The sequence below is a fragment of the Gorilla gorilla genome, chromosome 10 (genome assembly GCF_029281585.2).
Source record: "Gorilla gorilla gorilla isolate KB3781 chromosome 10, NHGRI_mGorGor1-v2.1_pri, whole genome shotgun sequence".
Classification (NCBI taxonomy): Eukaryota; Metazoa; Chordata; class Mammalia; order Primates; family Hominidae; genus Gorilla; species Gorilla gorilla.
The window spans coordinates 138,931,724-138,952,274 of NC_073234.2; the positions used below are offsets into that span (position 1 = coordinate 138,931,724).

At 51.3% G+C, this 20,551-nt stretch overlaps 1 protein-coding gene across 3 annotated transcripts in view; it reads right to left on the bottom strand.

Annotated features, from left to right (window-relative positions):
• The window catches only part of RILPL1 (Rab interacting lysosomal protein like 1), a 60,424-nt gene that overhangs the window by 23,041 nt on the left and 16,832 nt on the right, over positions 1-20,551 (bottom strand). For all 3 annotated transcript variants that reach the window (XM_055358320.2, XM_055358321.2, XM_055358322.2), the window contains exons 3-4: positions 4,478-4,596; positions 3,612-3,833 (exon numbers count right to left, since the gene is read on the bottom strand). In XM_055358320.2, the coding sequence (XP_055214295.1) occupies positions 3,612-3,833; positions 4,478-4,596 (341 nt within the window). The remainder of the gene's footprint in view (positions 1-3,611; positions 3,834-4,477; positions 4,597-20,551) is intronic.

Sequence of the window (20,551 nt, forward strand, 5' to 3'; positions counted from 1 at the left end):
GCTGAGAATGACAACAGCACAGAGGAAAGCAGGGCCTGAGAAGGTCAGAGCCACATTCCTGAGAGCAGCTCGTGAACACCTGGAGCCAGCTGTACCTGAAGCTACCCCTAACTCAGAGCTTTTAGTTACACAGTCAATAAATTCGTTTTTTCCCTCTTAAACATTTTTTTTTTTTTTTTTGAGACAGAGTCTCACTCTGTCGCCCAGTCTGGAGTGCAGTGGTGCGATCTCGGCTCACTGCAAGCTCCGCCTCCCGGGTTCACACCATTCTCCTGCCTCAGCCTCCCGAGTAGCTGGGACTACAGGTGTCCGCCACCATGCCTGGATAATTTTTTGTATTTTTAGTAGAGATGGGGTTTCACCATGTTAGCCAGGACGGTCTCAACCTCCTGACCTTGTGATCCGCCTGCCTTGGCCTCCCAAAGTGCTGGGATTACAGGCGTGAGCCACCGCACCTGGCCCCATTTTTTTTTTTTTTTTTTGAGACAGAGTCTCGCTCTGTTTCCCAGGCTGGAGTGCAGTTGCACAATCTCAGCTCACTGCAACCTCCACCTCCCAGGTTCAAGCTATCCTCCTGCCTCAGCCCCCCAGTAGCTGGAATTACAGGCACGCGCCACCATGCCCAGCTGATTTTTGTATTTTTAGTAGAGATGGGGTTTCGCCATGTTGGCCAGGCTGGTCTCGAACTCCTGACCTCAGGTGATCCACCCGCCTCGGCCTCCCAAAGTGCTGGGAATACAGGAGTGAGCCACCACAGCCGGCCATTTTTTTTTCTTCTTGAGACAGAATTTCACTCCGTTGCCCAGGCTGGAGTGCAGTGGTGCGATCTCAGCTAACGGCAACCTCCGCCTCCTGGGTTCAAGCAATTCTTCTGCCTCAGCCTCCCGAGTAGCTGGGACTACAGGTGCACACCACCATGCCTGGCTAATTTTTTGTATTTTAGTAGAGACGGGGTTTCGCCACGTTAGCCAGGCTGGTCTTGAACTCCTGAGCTCAGGAAATCGGCCTGCCTTGGCCTCCCAACTCTTAAACCATTTTAACTTAGGCTTATGTCATTTTTAGCTAAAAGCAGCCCTTAACCACTCCTTTTTTTTTCTTTTTTTTTTGAGACAGAGTCTCACCCCTGTCGTCCAGGCTGGAGTGCAGTGGCGTGATCTCAGTTCACCACAACCTCCATGTCCCGGGTTCAAGCAATTCTCCTGTCCCAGCCCCCCAGAGTAGTTGGGACTACAGGTGTGCACCACCACGCCCAACTAATTTTTGTATTTTTAGTAGAGATGGGGCTTCACCATATTGGCCAGGCTGGTCTCGAACTCTTGACCTCAAGTGATCTGCCTGCCTCGGTCTCCCAAAGTGCTGGGATTACAGGTGTGAGCCACCATGCCTGGCAACTACTCCCTTTTAAGACTTCTCTCCCTGACCTTCCTCATTTGTATCCCAGATGCCTGTCCTGTCCCACAGCAAACCTGGAAGTAACTACCAAATTCACAGGATACCTAATGACTACTGGGACTTGAACCCACCTGACTGTGAGCTTGTCTGTCCTACCTCCCCTACCTGTAACTCAGGTTACTAGTGCAGCGTCTGCAAACTTTCAACAGCTCATAAACATCTGCTGGGAGAAAACACAAGCCTGAGTGTGTCCCTAAAGTTCACTATACTTTTCTGAAACAGCATCTCCATTGTCCACATTTCTATCTGTCAAAGTCTCAGCGTTGTTAACACTGACGCCCGGCTTCAGGAACAGCTCTTCCCTGAAACTCCACCTCCCCCCCTCTGCCAGGATGAACGATCTCACCCTCTGTGTTCCTGGCACAGTCTGGGGGCACATTTAAGGAACAGACACCGCTAGTGCCCACCTTGTAGCCCTGGGCCTACCTGGATGTTAGCTGCAGCTGTGATGGACAGCTCTGGCCACACGGACAGTAACATGCACAGTGTTGTGCGACCATCACCGCTCTCTAATTCCGGATCATTTCCATCGTCCCCAAAGGGAACTCCATGCCCATCGGCAGTCACTCCCCATTCCTCCCTCCCCCAGCCCCATTCGGACACCAGTCTACTTTCTGGCTCTATGGATTTGCCTGTTCTGGGATATTTCGTGCAAATGGAGTCACACTGGCCTTTTGGGCCTGGCTTCTTTCACTCCGCGTGATGTTTTCGCAGCTCATCCGTGCTGCCGCGTGGCCAGGGCTGCATTCCTCTTTAGAGCTGAATCATATCCCCCTGTATGGAGAGACCACTGTTCACCCATTCATCTGCTGATGAACATGTGGGTTGTTTCCACCTTTTGGCGACTGTGAATAGTGCTGCTATAGGGTCTCACTCTGTTGCCCAGGCTGGAGAGCAATGGCTCAATCATGGCTCACTGCATCCTCAAACTCCTGGGCTCAAGTGATCCTCCTGCCTCAACTTCCCAAGTAACTGGGACTACAGGCATATGCCACCACACCTAAGATTTTCTTTTTTTGTTTTTTGAGATGGGGTCTGACTCACTCTGTTGCCCAGGCTGGAGTGCGGTGGTGCAATCTCAGCTCACTGCAACCTCTGCCTCCGAGGTTCAAGCAATTCTCCTGCCTCAGCCTCCCAAGTAGCTGGGATAACAGATGCCCACCACCACACCCAGCTAATTTTGTATTTTTTTTTTAGTAGAGACGGGGTTTTACCATGTTGGCCAGGCTGATCCTGAACTCCTGACCTCAAGTGATCTGCCCACCTCAGCCTCCCAAAGTGCTGGGATTACAGGTGTGAGCCACCACACCCAGCCCAAAAGCAAGTTTTTAATTTTTAAAGAATTTTTTGTAGAGATAGGATCTCGCTATGTTGCCCAGGCCAGTCTTGAGCTCCTGGCCTCAAGTGATCTTCTTGATCCCCTTGCCTCAGCCTCTCAAAGGGCTGGGATTACAAGTGCAGGTGACCACACCTGGCCTTCATGTAAAAGTTTGAACACCTGCTCTCAATTCTTTTGGATATGTGCCTAGGAGTGGAATTGCTGGGTCATATGGTACTGTGTGATTAATGACTAAGGTCTGGACTAACTAATGTCTGCCTCCCATACTAAACTGTAAGCTCCATGTGGACAGGGATCATGTCTGTATTTTGCTCGCTATTTTATCCTCTGTGCTGGCTACACAGTCAACAATCATTGGTATGAATGAATAAATAAATGGCAGGTGCCTAATAACCATCACTGAGATGGGAGAATGCTGGGAGTCTGGGGTTCCAACCCCTCAGCTGTGTGTCCTCAGGCCAGTAGCTTGTTCTCTCTGAGCCTCTCGTTTTCTCTCTCTCTCTCTCTCTTTTTTTTAGACAGGTCTGGCTCTGTTACCCAGGCTGGAGCACAGTTGTGCAATCATGGCTCATTGCAGCCTTGAACTCCTGGGCTCAAGTGATCCTCCTGCCTAAGCCTCCCAGGCAGCTGGTACTACAGGTGTGCACCACCACGCGTGGCTAATTAAAAAAAATGTTTGTAGAGAATTGGGGTCTTGCTATGTTGCCCAGGCTGGCCATTTTCTGCAGTATAATGGGGAAAACAAGGCAACCCTGCCTGCCTTAAGCCAACCCCCAGACTGACCCTCTGCTACCACCTCTGCACCCCGCTTCCTGCTCACCTCAGGCTCCTCCTCCCCATTCTGGCTGTGCTCCCCCTGCAGCCTCTCTCGCAACTTCCCCAGCTCTGCTCGCAGGCTGCCCATCTCCTGCTCCTTGGTCTGCAGGTCTGCCTCCAGCTCCACCTTCTGTTCGATCAGGGCTTTCCCCTGGGCCTCCACCACCGTGACCCGGTGCCGAAGGTCATGGTTGATCTTCATCAGCCGTGTCTGCTGCTGCTGTAACTGTAGAAAAAGGGAGACCATTGTGCAGGGCTGCCACCTGTGGTAGCTTAGGTTGTGCACTGCACAACGGCAAACCATCCATAGGTGTGCCATTTACATTGCAGACATCTTTGTTTGAAAGTTGTTCGTATTCTTATAGCTGATGATGCTAGAGATGGGCAATTTGTGTATTTACTATGATAATTTTATGGCAGATGGAAGGGTGTCTTGCTAGAATTAATACATTATGAAAATTTCCCAACAAATGGAAGTAACATGCCTTCAGAAAGGGGCATTTTTTTACACAGAGACACTGTATGGGTTCCTGGAGCACGCTGGACCCTGCTAAGTCTGCTCACAGGGGGCATGAAGTGGTGGGGCTGGAGGAGGCCTTGGGGTCAGAGCAAAGTCTACCCAGGCCTCGCGACCTTCCCAGGAGGCGGGAGGAGCCTGCTCACCGGGCAGTGCCACGTTTCCTCCTGCTCTGCCAGTGAAGACTTGAAGTTTCCAGGCTGGGCCCGCCAAGCCATGAGCAGGATCCATACCCCACGGAGCCCCAAGAATGAGAGTGAGGGAGAGAAGGGACCTGCTGAGTGGAGGGTCTGGTCTCTGGCTGGCACCTACTGGCTGGGAGGGTGGACACAGGGCAGGGGTGTGTCACTCACAGCCTCAACGTCCTCATTTTTCAGGCCCAGCTCCCTGTCCTTGGCGCGGATCTCGTCACGTTGCTTGTCCACCACCTCCTTCAGCTTCTTCATCACCTGGCGCTCCCGCTCTGACATGCCTGGGTGGGCAAGTGAGACTGGCAGGTGAGCCCACCTTACTCCTATGTTGAAATCATCCACCACTTCTGCTGAGGATGAAACTGAGGTCTTAGTGGCCCTGGCCTCCTCCCCAGCCTCATCCTCTACACTCTCCACTCACGCCCTTCGCCCTCCCCAGTGCCTGCCTTCTATTCCTTGATTCCCCCAGAGGTCATTCCCACCTTGAGGCCTCTTCCTTGCCCATCAGTCCCTTCCTTCTCATCTCCCTGTGGCTGGCGTGCTTCATTTTTCAGGCCTCAGCCCAAACGTCACCTCTTCACAGAGGCCTCCCTTCCTCTGACCACTCAATGACAGCCTCTACCTCCCACCCACCTCGTTCGTTCGCTTCTTTCCATCCCTGACCCACCATGTATTACTTTTTTTTTTTTTTTTTTTTTGAGATGGAGTCTCGCTCTGTCACCCAGGCTGGAGTGCAGTGGCGCGATCTCGGCTCACTGCGAGCTCCTCCTCCCGGGTTCACACCATTCTCCTGCCTCAGCCTCCTGAGTAGCTGGGACTACAGGGCCCACCACCACGCCTGGCTAAATTTTTGTATTTTTAGTAGAGATGGGGTTTCACCATGTTAGCCAGGATGGTCTCGATCTCCTGACCTCGTGATCTGCCCACCTTGGCCTCCCAAAGAGCTGAGATTACAGGCATGAGCCACCACGCCCAGCCTCATGTATTACCTTTATGGCACTTTTTACAGTTCCTATGTGTCCCTTACTTTTTTTTTTTTTTTTTTTTTTTTGAGACAGATTCTCACTCTGTTGCCCAGGCTGGAGCGTAGTGGTGCAATCTTGGCTTTCTGCAACCTCTGCCTCCTAGGCTCAAGTGATCTTCCCACCTCAGCCTCCCAAGTAGCTCGAGGCAACAGACATGTGCTACCTCGCCTGGCTAATTTTTGTATTTTTAGTAGAGACAGGGTTTTGCCATGTTGACCAGGCTGGTCTCAAACTCCTGACTTCAAGTGATCCGCCCACCTCGGCCTCCCAAAGTGCTGGGATTACAGGCGTGAGCCACCGCACCCAGCCTCTTACATTCTTTTATCTGACGAAAGATGACACTGCACAGTGATTCAGGCTGGGCTCAAGCTCAGACACTGGCTCTCCTATTTATCAGCAGTTTGGTTTGGAGCTAGCCTCTTTGTGCCTCAGTTTCCACCTCTATAAAGTAGGGTGATAACAGTCCCCACAACTCATAGGGCTGTTGTGAGGATTGATTATGTCAACCTAAATGATGAACAGAGAAAGGTTCTCTAAAATAAAAGATGGGCCAGGCGTGGTGGCTCATGCCTGTAATGCCAGCACTTTGGGAGGCTGAGGCGGGTGGATCACCTGAGGTCAGGAGTTTGAGACCAGCCTGGCCGACATGGTGAAACTCTCTCTGCTAAAAATACAAAAAAAAAATTAGCCGGGTATGGTGGCGGGCATCTGTAATCCCAGCTACTCGGGAGGCTGAGGCAAGAGAATTGCTTGAACCTGGGAGGTGGAGGTTGCAGTGAGCCGAGATCGTGCCATTGGACTCCAGCCTGGGTGACAACAGCAAGACTCTGTCCCAAAAATAAAAAGTAAATAAAATTTAAAAATAAAATAAAATAAAAGATGGCCACGCATCTTGGCTCATGCCTGTAATCCCAGTGCTTTGGGAGGCTGAGGCAGGAGGATCGCTGAGGCTAGGAGTCTGAGAGCAGCCTGGGCAACATAACAAGACCCTGTTTCTACAAAAAGATTTTTTTTTTTAACTAGCCAAGCGTGGTGGTGTCCACTTGTAATCTCAGCTACTTAGGAGCCTGACGAGGGAGGAACACTTGAGCCCAGGAGTTCGAGGCTGCAGTGGGCTCTGATTGCACCACTGTACTCCAGGCCTGGGTGACAGAACAAGACCCTGTCTCAAAACAAACAAACAAACAAACAAACAAACAAACAAACAAAAAACCTCAGGCTGGGCGCCGGTGGCTCACGCCTGTAATCCCAGCACTTTGGGAAGCCGAGGTGGGCGGATCACAAGGTCAAGAGATCGAGACCATCCTGGCCAACACTGTGAAACCCCGTCTCTACTAAAAATACAAAAATTAGCTAGCCCTGGTGGTGAGCGCCTGTAGTCCCAGCTACTCGGGAGGCTGAGGCAGGAGACTCGCTTGAACCCGGGAGGCGGAGGTTGCAGTGAGCCAAGATCACGCTACTGCACTCCAGCCTGGGCAACAGTTCGAGACTCTGTCTTGAAAAAAAAAAAAAAGAAAGAAAAAAAAACAACCCCAAAAAAACAAAACAAAAACTGTAATCCTAGCACTCTGGGTGGCCCAGGCAGGCAGATCACCTAGGTCGGGAGCTCGAGACCAACCTGACCAACATGGAGAAACCCCGTCTCTACTAAAAATACAAAATTAGCCAGGCGTGGTGGCGCATGCCTGTAATCCCAGCTACTCGGGAGGCTGAGGCAGAAGAATCACTTGAACCTGGGAGGCGGAGGTTGTGGTGAGCTGAGATCATACCCCTGCACTCCAGCCTGGGCAACAAGAGTGAAACTTTGTCTCAAAAAAAAAAAAAAGGAAAAGCTATTTATTTGGGAGTAGAGCGTTGCAATGGGAATCCACCTGCCATAGTAAACTATGTGTATTCAGGGAGGTAAAGGAAGACAAAGATTTTTAAAGGAAAAAATAAGGAGGGTTACATAATTGTTTTGAAATATTAATAATTATCCTTGGCTACAAAGATCAATAACAAGGGTGACTGTAGTCTGAGGCTGGACCGGCCACTGCCAGGCAGACGTCCTAGCAGAAGTCTTTTTGTGTAAGGTTACAAAGGCCTTTGTGCAAAGCTGTCGTTTTTCCAGAGTCTTTTTTGTTATCGGGCATGCAAGCGTGAAAACCCTCTCTTCATGGCTTTCCTGGGTTCCATTTGTCAGGGTTTTGGGTAACATTGGTGACCCCATTTTGATTCCGACAACTTTCACAGTTAATACACACAGAGCCCTGAAGTTGGTGCCTGGCACACCGCAGGCGGGCGAGGCCCACCCCTCATCCCTAACCCTAACTAGACTGTCAGCCACAGCGGGGCAAGGCCCTGTCTGCCCTAGTCACTGTTACATTCCCTGGGCCCCACATGGTGCCTGGCACACCGCAGGTGCCCGTTAAGTTATTGTTGAATTAATGACCTGTGAGGATGGGTGCTATGTCAGTTTCCTGCACCTGCTGTAACAAATGACCAATAATTGTGGTATCCTAACACATCAGAAATTTATTTTCTCATAGCTCTAGAAGCCAGAAGGTCCAAATGAACCTGAAATCAAGGTGTTACCAGGGTCATGCTTCCTCTGGACCTCTAAGGGAGATTTTTTTTTTCTTTTTTGAGACAGAGTCTCACTGTGTCACCCAGGCTGGAGTGCAGTGGTGGTGAGATCTCAGCTCACTGCAGCCTCCCCCTCCTGGGTTCCAGTGATTCTCCTGCCTCAGCCTCCCAAGTAGCTGGGATTACAGGCGCCCGCCACCACGCTCGGCTAATTTTTTGTATTTTTAGGAGAGTCAGGTTTCACCATGTTAGCCAGGATGGTCTCGATCTCCTGACCTTGTGATCCGCCCGCCTTGGCCTCCCAAAGTGCTGGGATTTACAGGCGTGAGCCACCACGCGTGGCCTTTTTTTTTTTTTTTTTGAGACAGAGTCTCACTCTGTAGCCCAGACTGGAGTGCAGTGGCGCGATCTCAGCTCACTGCAACCTCTGTCTCCCGGGTTCAAGCGATTCTTCTGCCTCAGCCTCCCAAGTATCTGGGATTACAGGCACCTGCCACAACCTGGCTAATTTTTTTGTATTTTTAGTACAGATGGGGTTTCACCACGTTGGCCAGGCTGGTCTCAAACTCCTGACCTCAAGCGATCCACTCGCCTCAGCCTCCCAAAGCGATGGGATTATAGGCATGAGCCACCGTGCCTGGCCCAGGGAGAGTTCGTTCCTTCCCTCTTCCAGCTTCTAGTGGCCACCAGCACTTCTCGGCTTGTGGTGACATTTCTCCAGTCTCTGCCTCTGTGGTCCTGTGGCCTTCTCCTCTTCTGTCAGTGTCAAGTCTCTCCCTGCCTCCATCTTACAAGGACACCTGTGATTACATTCTGGGCTCACCCAAGTAAGCCAGGATAACATCCCCATCTCAAGATCTGGCCAGGAGTGGTGGCTCACGCCTGTAATCCCAGCACTTTAGGAGGCTGAGGCGGGTGGATCATGAGGTCAGGAGATCCAGACCATCCTGGCTAACACGGTGAAACCCCGTCTCTACTAAAAACACAAAAAATTAGCCAGGCATGGTGGTACACGCCTGTAATCCCAGCTACTCAGGAGGCTGAGGCAGGAGAATGGCGTGAACCCAGGAGGCGGAGCTTGCAGTGAGCCAAGATGGCGCCACTGCACTCCAGCCTGGGTGATAGAGCGAGACTCTATCTCAAAAAAAAAAAAAAAAAAGAAAGATCTGGAATGAAATAACACAACTGCAAAGACGTTACCACATCAGGTGACATCCACAGGTTCTAGGAACTAGGACCTGATATTTTGGGGCCATTATTCAGCCTTCCGTAGGTGCTGGGGCTGCCAGTGCACACCTGCTCCGTGAAGCCTGGGCTGGCCTGCAATGGCCAGGCTCAATCCCAGGTGAACGAGGCGGAAACGTCCCTCCTTAGCCCCCGGGACTCAGGACATGCAGCCAGATCTAATCCCATGAGGAGAAAGCACAGAGGCGACCCCTCAGCTATTTCTTTGGCATGACTTTCCCCCCGGGGTGCGCCATTGCATCAGAGTCCTTGCCGCTGACCTCCTCTCTCTTGTCTTGGTGGTCACCACCATGAACAAGCATCCCCGGTGTGTTTCCAGAACAGCAGGTGACGCTGCCAGTGCCACAAACCCAGGTAAGGCCTGGGTCCTGAGCTTGAGCTTGGGATTTTATATGATCGTCCTAGAGGCATCAGCCTGTCTCTTTCGTCTCTGTATTCCAGGGCCCCACACACGGCAGACGCCTGAGGCTGGCCAGTGAACGGGAACTGGTTCTTCTTCTGCACTCCCAAAGTGCAATGTACTCCTGCCAAGCCCAGGAAGGATAAACTGCTTTACACCCTGGACCTTATTTCATTCTCATTCCCAACCACTGGAAATGGGTCTTATTATCATTACTGTTGTTTCTAACATCAGTCTCATTTTATATATATGAAAAACTGAGGCCCAGAGATATTTTTTTTTCTCAAAGTCTTACAGCCTTTGCCCAGGTTTTCTGACTCCAGATCCCATGTCTTCTCCGTGATACCAAGCTGCCTTGTCACCAGGGCACGAGACGCAGAAGTTTCCCTTAAGGTCACCAGAATGTGTCATCACAGGGCAGACTCTAGTCCCCACTTTCTCCCAGACACAGCCACCTTCTGGGGGTGCCCTCACCTATTTTTGCATATGTGTACCCCCATCAGAATGTTCACCCATCAAGTTTTTTTGCTTTTTTTTTTATTTTTTTGAGATGGAGTCTCACTTTGTTGCCCAGGCTGGAGTGCAGTGGCACAATCTTGGCTCACTGCAACCTCTACCTCCTCAGTTCAGGGACTTCTCCTGCCTCAGCCTCCTGAGTAGCTGGTACTACAGGCATGCACCACCATGCCTGGCAATTTTTGTATTTTTAGTAGAGACAGGGTTTCACCATGTTGGCCAGGCTGGTCTCGAACTCCTAACCTCAAGTGATCTGCCCTCCTTGGCCTCCCAAAATGCTGGGATTACAGGCGTGAGCCACTGCGCCCAGCCTGTTTGTTTGTTTAGAGACAGGGTCTTGCTTTGTCACCTAGGCTAAAGTGCAGTAGCATGATCACAGCTCACTGCAGCCTTGACCTCCCAGGCTCAAGTGATTCTCCCATCTCAGCCTCCCCAGGACCTGGGACCACTGTGTGCACCACTACACTTGGCTAATTAAAAAAAAATTTTTTTTAAAGTCTCACTGTGTTACCCAGGCTGGTCTTGAACTCCTGGCCTCAAGCAATCCTCCCACCTGAGTCCCACCAAGACTACAGGCGTGGGCCACTGTGCCCGGCCATCGAGTTTCTGTTTTCTGTTTTTTTTGACCCAGGGTCTCTGTCACCTAGGCTAGAGGGCAGTGGCAGGATCACAGCTCACTGCAACCTCCACCTCCTGGGCTTAAGTGATCCTCCCACCTCAGCCTCTGAGTAGCTGGGACTACAAAGATGCATCACTACAGCTGGCTTGTTTTTGAATCTTTTTTTATAGAGACAAGGTCTTGCCACGTTGCCCAGGCTGATCTCAAACTCCTGGGCTCAAGTGATCTTCCCACCTCGGCCTCCCGAAGGGCCCTGATGGCAGGCATCAGCCACCACACCTGGCCATCAAGTGTTTATTGAGCACCTTCTGTGTATATGACACCGAACTAGTCATGAGGGTCAGCGTGGTGAATAAATGAAACCTGATTCTGCTCTCACTGGTTTACAGATGTCAGACAGGCACGTGCCATTACAGACAAGTTGAGCGCCGTGACGGATGTGACAGGGGCTGAGAAAAGTGACCAGGGAGACCCCATGCAGACCATGGGCGCAGGGCAGGCCTCTCAGGGCAGGGGTCATTTCCACTGAGACCAGAGGCCACAGAGGAAGGGAGGCCTGGTGGCAAGGACAGTGCAGGCGGCAGTGAGTGCAAAGGCCCTGGGGGCGGGGCTGCATCGGGGGCTGAGGGCAATGCGGGCTGAGGCGCAGAGGCCATGGGGGTGATGCACGCATGAGCTAAAACAAGCCCAGGCCACACAGTGCCTTAAGGCGTGGGTCAGGGGTTGGATTATCCCCTGCAGGGACAACAGGAGCCTCAGGGTCTCAACATGTAGGGGCTGTGCAAGGCAGGAGGGTCAGGCGGAGGAGACCAGGAAGGGGCAGCCAGAGAGGACAGAATTCCAGACTTCCAGCAGGGGTGGGCGTCCTCTGTATGCACATGACATGGCTGGAGGGAAAGGACCCTGCAGTGCAGGGAATTATGGGAAATGGGGGCAGGGCACCAAGGCACTGGGAGGCCCCGGAGAGCGGTACAGAAAGCTGAGCTCCACCACCTGCTGCCATTGAGCCTCACGGCTTATAACTTCTGAAGTGACGCTCACCTCTCTGAGCCTCTATTCACTCATCTGCAAAATGGGCACGTGAATTATTTTTCCATTCTCCACCTTTCTGATGATGCTGTTCATGTAAAGTACATATAGTAGAAAGCTACACAAAGCCATGAAACTGGATGGTGCATCCTCCCACCGATGGCCATGGGGGGCATGAGTGCAGCCCTTCAAGCTGAATGACCACTCGGGTTTCTTCTAGTACCTCCTGGGTCCTGCTCAGCTCTGAGGCAGAGAGCTGCACAAAAGCCCTAAGACCCCACAGAGACGTCAGCCCTGGCTGGTGTGCAGAGGCAGGAATGAAAAGAAGGGGCAAGAATCCATTTAGCCACCAGAATGGCTAAAATGAGAAGGACTGACACCACCAAGTGCTGGTGAGAAAGTGGGGCAGCTGGAAGACGTGTGCCTTGTTGCTGGAAGTGCTACTATGGAAATTCGTTTGGCCTTACCTGCCAAAGCTCACACACGCACTCTAGCAACTGTATCGTGGGGGGCCCTCAACAGGCAGGTGTGCCCACATGCCTCAGGAGGAAGATGGTGAAATTAACCACTGTACAACCCACACTGTGCAGCTATTTGAAAGACTGAGGCCAGGCACAGTGGTTCATGCCTGTAATCCCAGCACTTTGGGAGGCCAAGACAGGAGGATTGCCTGAACCCAGGAGTTCGAGACCAGCCAGGGCAACATAGGGAGACCTCGTCTCTACAAAAAATTAAAAAATACTAACTGGGTGTGATGGCACACGCCTGTAGTCCCAGCTACTCAAGAGGCTGAAGCAAGAGGATTGCTTGAGCCCACGAGTTTGAGGCTGCAATGAGCTATGTCGTGCCACTGCATTCCAGCCTGGGTGACAGAATGAGATACTGTCTCAAAAAAAAAAAAAAAAAAAAAAGACAGATAACAGGATGTATGTGTGTATGTATGAGGATTTGGAGAAATTAGAACCCTTATATACTGCTGATGGGAATGTAAAATGGTACAGCTAGGCCATGCACGGTGGCTCACGCCTGTAATCCCAGCACTTTGTGAGGCCAAGGTGGGCGGATCGCTTGAGGTCAGGAGTTCGAGACCAGCCTGGCCAACGTGGTAAAACTCCATCTCTACTAAAAATACAAAAATTAGTTGGGTGTGGTGATGCACGCCTGTAATCCCAGCTACTTGGGAGACTGAGGCATGAAAATTACTTCAGCCTGGGAGACACAGGTTGCAGTCAGCCAAGATCTCACCACTGCACTCCAGCCTGAGCGACAGAGCAAGACTCTGTCTCAAAAAATAAAATAAAATGGTACAGCTGCTGTGGAACATGGTGTGGTGGTTAAACACAGAGTTACCATTTAACCCAGTAATTCTACTCTAGGTATAGACCCCAAAGAACTGAAATCGCATGTCCACATAAACACCTGTACACAAACATTCACTGCAGCCTTATTCATAATAGCCAAAAGGGGAAACAACCCAAATGTCCCTCAACAGATGAATGGATCAACAAAAAGTAATACATCTTTTTTTTTTTTTTTTCCTCGAGACGGAGTCTCACTCTGTGCCCCAGGCTGAAGTGCAGTGGCATGATCTTGACTCATTGCAATCTCCACCTCCCGGGTTCAAGCGATTCTCCTGCCTCAGCCTCTTGAGTGCTGGGATTACAGGCATGTGCCACCAGACCCGACTAGTTTTTGTGTTTTTTAGTAGAGATGGGGTTTCACCATGTTGGCCAGGCTGGTCTCGAACTCCTGACCTCAAGTGATCCGCCCACCTTGGCCTCCCAAAGTGCTGGGGTTACAGGCATGAACCACCGCGCCCGGCCATGATACATTTTTACAACAGAGTATTATTTAGCCATAAAAAGGAATGAAGCACTAATTTATGCTACAACATGAATAAAGCTTGAAAACATGATGCTGAGTGAAAGAAGCCAGGCACAAAGGGCAAATGTTGTACGACTCCATTCACATAAAATGTCCAGAATAGGTCAGTCCACAGAGGCAGAAGGAAGACCAGTGGCCGCGCTCGGTGGCTTACGCCTGTAATCCCAGCACTTTGGGAGGCCGGGGTGGGTGGATCACCTGATGTTGGGAGCTCTAGACCAACCTGACCAACATGGGGAAACCCCGTCTCTACTAAAAATACAAAATTAGCTGGGCGTGGTGGCGCATGCCTGTAATCCCAGCTACCCAGGAGGCTGAGGCAGGAGAATCACTTGAACCCAGGAGGTGGAAGTTGCGGTGAGCTGAGATCACGCCACTGCACTCCAGCCTGGGCAAAGAGAGTGAAACTCCATCTCAAAAAAAAAAAAAGAAAAGAAAAGAGACAACCAGTGGTTGCCTAGGGCTGGGGGGAATAGGGGAAATGGGGGATTGCTTTTGGGATGACAAAAACTTCCAAAAATCAGACAGTAGTGATAGTTGGACAACTTTGTGAATATTCTAAAAACCACTGAGTTGGACCAGGCATGGTGGCACATGCCTGTAATCCCAGCTACGTGGAGGCTGAGGCTGGAGAATTGCTTGAACCTGAAAGGTGGAGGTTGCAGTGAGCTGAGATCGTGCCACTGCACTCCAGCCTGAGTAACAAGAGCAAAACTCCGTCTCAAAAAAAAAAAAAAAAAAAAAGAAGGAAATCCTGTCACATGCTGCCACATGGATGAACCCTGAAGACCTTATGCTTAGTGAAAAAGCCAGGCACAAGGGACAAACGCCGTGTGATTCCACTTCCAGGAGGAGCTCCCTAGAGAAGTCAGACCACAGACGTGGACGTCGTTTTCGTCAGCAAGATGAAAGGGGTCCAGCGCCCTGCTGCCCACCCTCATGCACGCAGTAAACACCGCTGCCCTGTGCACTCACACAGGTTACAGAGGGGCAATTCTGCGATGTGTTTTCCACCAGAATGTTTAAAAGGAAAAGATAAGAAACACTAGCTGGCCAAGGGCCCTACTGGTACAATTCATCTCCGCCTGCTGATGGGGGAAGATGAGGACAACCAGTCCCTGGAGCCGAGGCCTGGCATGTGTGGGGCAGGTGCTCCCGATGAGGAAGATGGGGAAGACAGGGGAAGGCCCCCCCGGACCCTTGGGGAGCCCAGCGGCAGGGCAGGGTGTCAGCAGGTGGCCTCAGGAGTTGCTCTGCATCCACTTTCTCTAAGCACAGAACCGGCGACCAAGCCAGGCCCCCTGCTTGCAGTTGTGAAGTGGGCCCTCTCCCCGTCAGCTCTGCTCTCCTGCCTCCGGCTGTGGGTCCTGTGAGGGATTCCCGGGCCATGTGGGGGGCCCACCTGTGCCCTCTCTCCTCTCTATGCCCCAGGGCCACTGCTGCAGAGCAGTGCTGGGTTTAGCTGGTGGGACCCGGGGACACGGCTAACGCTTCCCAGAAAGGCGACCCTTGGGCATGTGGGGGGTGTGGTGTGAGGGGTGTGTGTGTGTGTGGTGTGTGAGGTCTGTGTGTGGTGTCAATGTGAGGTCTGTGTCTGGTGTGTGTGTGAGGTCTGTGTGTGTGAATGTGAGGTCTGTGTGTGTGTGGTATATGTGTGTGATGTGTGTGTGTGTAGTGTGTGAGGTCTGTGTGTGTAGTATATGTGTGTGATGTGTGTGTGTAGTGTGTGAGGTCTGTGTGTGTGTGGTGTGTGAGGTCTGTGTGCGGTGTGTGTGTGAGGTCTGTATGTGTGTATGTATTGTTTGAGGTGTGTGTGTGGCGTGTGTAAGGTTTGTGTGTATGTGATGTGTGAGGTCTGTGTGTGTGGTATGTGTGAGGTCTGTGTGGTGTGTGCAGTGTGAGTGTATGTCTGTGTGGTGGCATCTGTGTGTGTGTGGTGTGTGGGGTCTGTGTGTGTGTGAGGTCTGTGTGTGGTGTGTGTGTTAGGTCTGTGTGTGTGGTGTGTGAGGTCTATATGTGTGTGTGTGAGGTCTGTATGTGTGTGCGTGTGGTGTGTCTGAGATCTGTGTGTGGTGTGTGTGAGGTCTGTGTGTGTGTGTGGTGTGTGCAGTGTGAGTGTGTGTATGTGCAGTGGCATCTGTGTGTGTGTGGTGTGTGAGGTCTGTGTGTAGTGTCAATGTGAGGTCTGTGTGTGGTGTGTGTGTGAGGTCTGTGTGTGTGGTGTGTGAGGTCTGTGTGTGTGTGGTCTCTGTGTGGTATGTGTGTGAGGTCTATGTGTATGTGGTGTGTCTGAGGTCTGTGTGTGTGGTGTGTGAGGTTTGTGTGTGTGTGGTGTGAGATCTGTGTGTGTGTGAGGTCTGTGTGTGGTGTGTGAGGTTTGTGTGTGTGTGGTGTGTGTGAGGTCTGTGTGTGTGGTGTGTGAGGTCTGTGTGTGTGGTGTGTGAGGTCTGTGTGTGTGGTGTGTCTGAGGTCTGTGTGTGGTGTGTGTGTGTGGTGTGTGCAGTGTGTGTGTATGTGCAGTGGCATCTGTGTGTGTGTGGTGTCTGAGGTCTGTGTGTGGTGTGTGAGGTCTGTGTGTGTGGTCTGTGTGTGGTGTGTGTGTGGTCTGTGTGTATAGTGTGTGAGGTCTGTATGTGTGTGAGGTCTGTGTGTGGTGTGTGAGATCTGTATGTGTGAGGTCTGTGTCTGTGTGTGGTGTGAGGTTTGTGTGTGTGTGGTGTGAGATCTGTGTGTGTGTGAGGTCTGTGTGTGGTGTGTGAGGTTTGTGTGTGTGTGTGAGGTCTGTGTGTGTGGTGTGTGCAGTGGGAGTGTGTGTATGTCTGTGTGGTGGCGTCTGTGTGTGGTGTGTGTGAGGTCTGTGTGTGTGGCATGTGTGAGTGGGTGTATATGTGTGTCTGGGTGGCGTATGTGTGTGACGTGTGTGTTTGGGGGCTGAGGTTCCATGTAGACAGAAGTCAGTGCCAAAGCCACAAACTCCTCCCGACCCCCCGCCTGCCGTTTGAACACTTGTCCCGACTTGCCCTGTCCTGGGGTGCCAGGACCTACTCACTCATTTACTCCTTGCTGGGGCTGCCTTGGCTCCCCAAGAGGTGGGCGGGAGGCGAGCATGAGGAGAGAGGGGCGGCTGGGTCTATGTGGAAGCCCAGCAGCCTCATCACCTTCCTGGGCGACCGCCGTAGGAGCTATGAGACTGAGGCAGGAGCCTGGCACCTGACTCCTATCCCGGCTTCGCCTCTTAGTCGCTTTCCCTTCAGGCCTCGGTGCTCGTGAGAGGCCTGTGCATGCTTCATCCATGTGAAGTGCTCACAACAGAGGGGCCCAGGGCCAGAGTGTCTAAGTGTCTCTAAGTGTCGGCTGTCATTTTATTCTGACATGGAAAGACCAGGCCTCCCTGCTTCACAGGTCACTGCTAAGAGAAAGTACAAGAGTGCTTTGGAAAACTAAGAGCAGGCCAAGTATTCTTAACAGACACTGTTAAAAGCTGGGAGGGTTGTGAGCCATCATAGACACCCAGCAATTCCGGATCTAGGGACCTAGATTTTAAGAGACACTTGGGCAGGGGCACCATGGAGAAGCTCGTCCGTGGCCAGCCACAGCAGCCACACGTGTGGGAGTGAGAATCTGGCAGTGAGCTACTGTCCACCAGCAAGGCACTGTCCAGGCAGTGGGACACCATGAGACACGACGTGCCATCGAAAACACTGAGATAGACTGTTTAGTGACAAAGTTCACAGCAGCACTATCTGTAGCAGCTGAAAGATGGAAGCCAACCAAATGTCCCCCCGATGAGAATGGATAAGCACAACGCGCTCGGTCCACACAGCAGAGGACAATTCAGCCATAACGAGGAAAGCAGCTCTGACACGCCACAGCACGGATGAACCTCAAAAATGACGTGGGGTCTAAGACCAGACCCCAAGGTTGCATACACTGTGATTTCATCGATAGGAAATATCCAGAACTGGCAAATCCACAGAGGCAGAAAGCAGATTAGAGGCTGCCAGTGGTTGTACCTGCAGGGAGGGAGGGCTGAGACAAAAGGCTGGGGAGAGACCTGACAGGTGCAGAGTCACCTCAGGAAGGTGGTGAAAATGTTTTGGAACAAAACAGGTGATGGTTCTAAAACACTGTCGTAATTAAAAAAAAATTTTTTTTTGAGAGTCTCACTTTCACCCAGGCTGGAGTACAGTGGCGAAATCTCAGCTCACTGCAACCTCTACCTCCTGGGTTCAAGCGATTCTCCTGCCTCAGCCTCCCGAGTAGCTGGGATTACAGGCATGTGCCACCATGCCTGGCTAATATTTGTATTTTAGTAGAGACGGGGTTTCACCATGTTGGCCAGGCTGGTCTCCAACTCCTGACCTCAAGTGATCCACCCACCTCAGATTCCCAAACTGCTGCGATTACAGGTGTGAGCCACCGCCCCCAGCCCATTATGAGTAAATTAAATGATATACTACATGCTGCTGAATTAAATGATATACTACATGCTACTGAATTAAATGATATACCACATGCTACTGAACTGTGCACTTTAAAATTGTTATCTGTATATTACATGAATTCACCTCAATTAAAAAATAGACAATCCAAACAATAAATACATAAATACTTTTTTTTTTAAGAGACAGGGTCTTGCTCTGTTGCCCAGGCTGGAGTGCAGTGGTGCAATCAAGGCTCACTGCAGCCTTGACCTCCTGGGCTCAAAAGATTCTCCCACCTCAGCCTCCTGAGTAGCTGGGACTACAGGTGTGCACCACCATGCCCAGCTAATTTAAAAAATTTTTTGTAGAGACAGGGTCTCACTATGTTGCCCAGACTGGTCCCAAATTCCTGGTCTCAAGCAATCCTCCTGCCTCAGACTCCCAAAGTGTTTAATTTTATAAATTAAAATACAGAATTTTAATTAAAATACATAATTTTAATTTATAAAAAAGGACAAGTAATTCACAGCGCAATTTCTTTTATTTTGAAAACAAAATAAACAAATTTGTGTGTAGATAGATAGAGAAGGTTTTCCCTCCGGCAGCGCAGTGGGGGTGAAGCAAAGGGGAGTGTCACGTTTTGTGCTTAGTTTTATCTGACTCTTACACAGTAAGAGTGAATATATACTACAGTGTTTTTTTTCGTCTGTCTGTTTTTTGAGACAGAGTCTCACTCTGTCGCCAGGCTGGAATGCAGTGGCGCAATGTCAACTCACTACGACCTCTGCCTCCCGGGTTCAAGAGATTCTCCTGCCTCAGCCTCCTGAGTAGCTGGGATTACAGGTGCCCGCCACCATGCCCAGCTAATTTTTTTGTACTTTTAGTAGAGACGGGATTTCACCAGGTTGGTCAGGATGGTCTTTATCTCTTCACCCCGTGATCCGCCCGCCTCTGCCTCCCAAAGTGTTGGGATTACAGGCGTGAGCCACCAAGCCAAACACCAGGCTGGGCGTGGTGGCTCACGCCTGTAATCCCAGCACTTTGGGAGGGTGAGGGGGGCAGATCACCTGAGGTCGGGAGTTCAAGACCAGCCTGACCAACATGGAGAAACCCCGTCTCTACTAAAAATACAAAATTAGCCAGGCGTGGTGGCACAGGCCTGTAATCCCAGCTACTTGGGAGGCTGAGGCAGGAGAATGGCTTGAACCCAGGAGGCGGAGGTTGCAGTGAGCTGAGATTGCAGCACTTCACTCCAGCCTGGGCCACAGAGCGAGACTCTGTCTCAAAAAAAAAAAAAAAAAAAAAAAAAAAAAGAGAAAATGCCCCGAGATGATTGAGCAACTTGGCCCAAATCTCACTGCTAGTTAGTGGTCATGTAGGAGCTGTAATCTGGGTCTCTTCATATCAGACCAGTGTGTTTCTCAGCCCATCAGAGGGAGCAAAGCACCTTCGACACGGGAATGATGATGACCACAGCTCACATTTCTCACGAAGTTGGTCTCGGATCACCTGGGCCCGTGTTTACACCACTGCTCTTTGATGTGCCTTTGCTACCTCAGACATCCTGGCTGGCAGGCTCTGCACCAGAAGTCCAGCTCCTCGCCTAAGGGCAGGAAAACCCCGAGGTGTAACTTACATTCCAGACTCCCCAGGGGCTCAGGCTGAGGCCACCCTGCCGGACTCTGCTGAGACCACAGCCCTCTGCCGGACCCTGCTGAGATCACAGCCCTGCTCCGCTTCCTCTTGCTTTCCCTGTCCTGCTTCCTCCACTCCCTCCCCTCTGGGGGCACTTCTTTCATAAGTCAGTTGCGTGGGAATCCCTGTCTCAGATTCCCTCCTGGAAGAATCTGACCTAAACAGTTCTGGGCATGGTGGCTCTAGATCGCTGTAATCCCAGCGACCCAGAACCTCGGAATGCGGCCTTATTTGAAAATAGGGTATTTGCAGATGTAATTAGTTAAGATGAAGTCATGGTGGATGAGGGGGGATGAGGGGTAGGCCCTAAATCCAATACCTGGTGTCCTTATAAGACAAAGGAAGTTGAGCGCTATGCCTCATGCCTGTAACCCCAGCACTTTGGGAGACTGAGGCAGGCAGATCACTTGAGCCCAGGAGCTTGAGACCAGCCTGGGCAACATGGTGAAACCCTATCTCTACAAAAAGTACAAAAATTAGCTGGGCATGGTAGCACATGCCTGTAGTCCCAGCTACTTGGGAGGCTGAGGCAGGAGGATTACCTGAGCAGGAGGTGAGGGAGGAGGAGGTTGCAGTGAGCCAAGATCGCACCACTGCACTCCAGCCTGCGGGGCAAAGTGAGACCCTGTCTCAAAACAAAAAACAAACAAAAAAATCCCATTAAACAACAAAAGATAAAGGAGAGGGAGCTGAGACACACAGACACGGAGGAGAACGTTTGGCTGCAGAGGAAGAGACTGGGATGGTGTAGCCACAGGTGAGGATGCTGACAGCCCCCAGAGGCAAGGAAGGACTCCTGCTGAGAGGCGCTGGAGGGAGCATGGCCTTGCTGAT